The sequence below is a fragment of the Macrobrachium nipponense genome, chromosome 44 (genome assembly GCF_015104395.2).
Source record: "Macrobrachium nipponense isolate FS-2020 chromosome 44, ASM1510439v2, whole genome shotgun sequence".
NCBI lineage: Eukaryota > Metazoa > Arthropoda > Malacostraca > Decapoda > Palaemonidae > Macrobrachium > Macrobrachium nipponense.
The window spans coordinates 52,564,483-52,569,003 of record NC_087221.1 but is presented as its reverse complement, the minus strand read 5'-3'; the positions used below and the strand labels follow the sequence as shown (position 1 = coordinate 52,569,003).

General features: G+C 44.8%; 1 protein-coding gene across 1 annotated transcript in view; it reads left to right on the top strand.

Moving 5' to 3' along the window:
• Nucleotides 1–3,831, top strand: part of LOC135204008 (RNA-binding protein 12B-like) — a 17,783-nt gene extending 13,952 nt beyond the window's left edge. The window contains exon 2 of the mRNA XM_064233932.1: nucleotides 2,824–3,831. Coding sequence (XP_064090002.1) covers nucleotides 2,824–3,831 — 1,008 coding nt within the window. The remainder of the gene's footprint in view (nucleotides 1–2,823) is intronic.
• The last annotated feature ends 690 nt before the right edge of the window (nucleotides 3,832–4,521 follow it).

Sequence of the window (4,521 nt, the reverse complement as noted above, 5' to 3'; positions counted from 1 at the left end):
AAGGTCATTGATGTTGCCGTAAAAGCAGAAGAAAAAAAGTGGGAAATTTGATATTCTAGAAAACGGCAAATTCTGAATCCCGGTGAGTGGCTAGTTTGGACTTCAAACTAGTTATCTCGGAGGACCCGGCTCTCACAGCTTTCCCGTAAGAGCCTGTAAGAGCCCGTGCTGGCGTAAATAGGCTCTAATCCGAGATCAGTGAACTTGGACCTTGACTTAATGGGAACTGCAACCAGCTTACTTGAACAAAGCCCTCAGAGACTGCGTCTATGCAAGTGGCGCCATTTAGGGAGCTGTTGCTATTTTGAAACGCTCTCTCTCTCTCTCTCTCCTGCATGGATATGCAAGATTATACCGCAAAGCTTAATGAATGATATAACGGGGGAGGTGGGGGGCGACTTTGATGTTTGTTTTTAGTGTGTTTGTGTACAAGTGGACATGTCGGTCGGAAATGAAATATCAGAAATGATTCTGCTTTGTTCTGTGTCTTCGTATCTCAGCCTCCGTCGCAAGTGGTGTCATATATAATGTTGATGAAATCATTTTTTTTTGGTCACGTTGTAAGCAGCTGTGACCGAATAGAAAGCGTAATGCTATTTATTACGCCATGCTAGTCAGAAATGTCCAGAATGATATTTATTAAGATTTAGAAAGGGACTTCATTGCTAACATTTAATATCCGCATGGAATAATAATAATAATAAAAAAACATTCATTTCCTTTATTGGCTAATGTCAGAAGGAACATTAGTGGGGGGTAGGGGGGAATAGGAATTAGACGAAAATATTCGACAGAAATCATGACAAAAGCTGGATGAGTGCAGACACACAGAATGCAAACCTGTTTGTCCTCCCCGGGTGGGGACGGGGTAGGTAGGGGAACGAGATGGCTTGGGAGACATCCATCTTCCACCTGCAAACCTGTTTGTCTGCCACAGGTAGGTCGGGGAACAGAAAGGTTGGAGAGGCATCTACTGTCATCCTGCAGAGAGGCATCTACTCTCATCCTGCAAACCTGTTTGTCCGGCCCAGGTGGAAGCGTGGTAGGTCGAGGGACAGGAGGGTAGGCGAGGCTTCTACTCTCCTCCTGAAAACCTGTTTGTCCGCCCTGGGTTGGGTCGGGTTAGGTAAGGGAACAAGGTGGCATGGGAGATATCTACCTTCCCCCTGCAAAGCTGTTTGTCTGCCTAGATGGGGGACGAGTTGGTATGGGAGACATCCACCCTGGTTCTGCAAACCTGTTTGCCCACCCTGGATGGGAGCAGGATAGGTAGGGAACACAGCGGGACTTGGTTTCAGCGCGAGCTCTTTCCAGAATAAGATGTATCAGAGAAGAAACTGCGGAGTATAGCGCGAATTTATCGCAATTGCATATTTACCGCAATCTTGCCTAGCAACGGCCCACGCCAGAATCGATAAACGAACTTTGACGGCAAAAATCCTCATACAATCTAATGGACGAAATAACTTCTTAGTTCCCATGGCGACGAACGAAGCTTCATATCGTCACAGACATCCAGCACGAGAGGCAGCCTATTGACAGATACCTTCCAGTGGCTGTTTTAATTAAACAATCTCATCCAAGATGACTATTCATCGGTTTTCCAGATATTTTCGTGAACTAAGGCACGGATGGAAGCGTAACTTTGTCCTGACGAAGTGGAGGTAATCTTAGAATGACTGCAAGTCAACAAAGCGGTGACTTTCATTCTCTCTCTCTCTCTCTCAGCCAGCAAAATTAATTACATTTCCGCATGCAAATCAGATTGGACAAATGTTGCGGGATGTGAAAATGATATTTTTCGCTTAATTGGCCTCAAAACTCTTTCGTTTTTTTAAGAGTATTTGGATAAAAATGGAAGCGCGAGGTTATAGTTGTCAGGCTCTAGCTGTGATCGTATGAATTTCCTTTGTCTTGATGGTGATTCTAGACACCCATATGTATAGGTATGTATTATGCATTCTTTTGCAGTGTTTTACGAATGTGTTTACTTCTACAAATACATATATACATTATATATATATATATATATAAATATATAAATATAAATAAATATAAAGGTATATATATATACTATATAATATATATTATATAGTAATATAGTATTTATATATATTGAGAATTTATATTTTTTGTCTTGATGTCCTTCCAGTACTGGCAGAGTTAGGCACAATAAAGGATGAACCCTAATTTATATAGTAAGTATATTTATCTATCTATATAATATTATATATATATATATATATGCTTTTTCGGTTCTAATGCATGACAGGACACACTCCACCTCCCCATGTGTTTCTCCTACGAGCGTCCTCCTCTGCAACTTCGCCTCTGGCCGTCTACCGCCAAAGGCCAATTATAACTTCGTAGGCTTCCAGGGCCTCCAGAACTTTCAATCGCCCTCTTGTCTCGGTCGGCCTTCCAGGTAGTTTTCTCTTCGCCGGTATGGTGTTATCCCGTTAACAACCCTTGTTGTATGTTAAGTTTCCAATATCATCCTATTGAGAAAGTTATAAACCTTTGACTTGAGAAGGGGACTTCAACGCTTTCTTGTTTTCATGTGGTATTTGGCCTCCCTGTGAACGGAGCCCTACAAAGGTGTTTGTCATTTGTTTTCCTGGAACTTGCTACACGGGTTCCGGAGCTGCTGGTGACGAAGAATGGCGTTGCGGGGATGTTCTCTGGAGAGACCTTCAGCAACCTTCAAAAGACTTCCAGCAGTCTCCAAAAGACTTCCAGCAGTCTCCAAAAGACTTCCAGCAGCCTCCGAGAGACTTCCAACAACCTTCAAAAGACTTCCAGTAGTCTCCAAAAGACTTCCAGCAACCTCCAAAAGACTTCCAGCAGCCTTCAAAAGACTTCCAGCAACCTTCAAAAGACCTCCAGCAGTCTCCAAAAGACTTCCAGCAGCCTCCGAGAGACTTCCAGCAACCTTCAAAAGCCTTCCAGCAGTCTCCAAAAGCCTTCCAGCCGCATTCAAAAGACTTCCAGCCGCATTCAAAAGACTTCCAGCAGCCTCCAAGAGAATTCCAGCAACCTTCAAAAGACCTCCAGCAGTCTCCAAAAGACTTCCAGCCACCTTCAAAAGACTTCCAGCAGCCTCCGAGAGACTCCCAGCAACCTTCAAAAGACTTCCAGCAGTCTCCAAAAGACTTCCAGCCGCCTTCAAAAGACTTCCAGCAGCCTCCGAGAGACTTCAAACAACCTTCAAAAGACTTCCAGCAGTCTCCAAAAGACTTCCAGCCGCCTTCAAAAGACTTCCAGCCGCCTTCAAAAGACTTCCAGCAACCTTCAAAAGACTTCCAGCTGCCTTCAAAAGACTTCCATCAGCCTCCGAGAGACTTCCAGCAACCTTCAAAAGACTTCCAGCAGTCTCCAAAAGACTTCCAGCCGCCTTCAAAAGACTTCCAGCAGCCTCTGAGAGACTTCAAACAACCTTCAAAAGACTTCCAGCAGTCTCCAAAAGACTTCCAGCCGCCTTCAAAAGATTTCCAGCAACCTTCAAAAGACTTCCAGCAGTCTCCAAAAGACTTCCAGCTGCCTTCAAAAGACTTCCATCAGCCTCAGAGAGACTTCCAGCAACCTTCAAAAGACTTCCAGCAGTCTCCAAAAGAATTCCAGCTTCCTTCAAAAGACTTCCAGCAACCTTCAAAAGACCTCCAGCAGTCTCCAAAAGACTTCCAGCCACCTTCAAAAGACTTCCAGCAGCCTCCGAGAGACTTCCAGCAACCTTCAAAAGACTTCCAGCCGCATTCAAAAGACTTCCAGCAACCTTCAAAAGACCTCCAGCAGTCTCTAAAAGACTTCCAGCCACCTTCAAAAGACTTCTAGCAGCCTCCGAGAGAATTTCGGCAACCTTCAAAAGACTTCCAGCAGTCTCCAAAAGACTTCCAGCAACCTCCAAAAGACTTCCAGCAGTCTCCAAAAGACTCCAGCAGTCTCCAAAAGACTTCCAGCCGCCTTCAAAAGACTTCCAGCAACCTTCAAAAGACTTCCAGCAGTCTCCAAAAGACTTCCAGCCACCTTCAAAACACTTCAAACAACCTTCAAAAGACTTCCAGCAGTCTCCAAAAGACTTCCAGCCGCCTTCAAAAGATTTCCAGCAACCTTCAAAAGACTTCCTGCCGCCTTCAAAAGACTTCCAGCAGCCTTCAAAAGACTTCCGCCAAATCCCAAGAAAGTTCCATCAGCCTCTGAGAGACTTATAGCAGCCTTCAAGAGATTTCCATCGACCTTTAAAAGACTTCCAGCGGGATTGAGCACCAATTTTTACCGTTTCCAACCTCTTGATTTCTCAGAGCCTTGATAAAACAACTCCTATGGATTCTTGTCTCGTCGGCCTCAGCTCAGCAAAAGCGAAATCGGAATCCGCACAACTTTTCATCACTAGGAGAAAAGCACCTCGGTGGCGCTGTCGGTATGGTGTTGGCGTGCCACCTCAGTCGCTGCGAGTTCGATTCTCGAACATTTCATTGAGGAGTGAGAGATGTGTAGCTCTGGTGACAGAAGTTCACTCTCGAC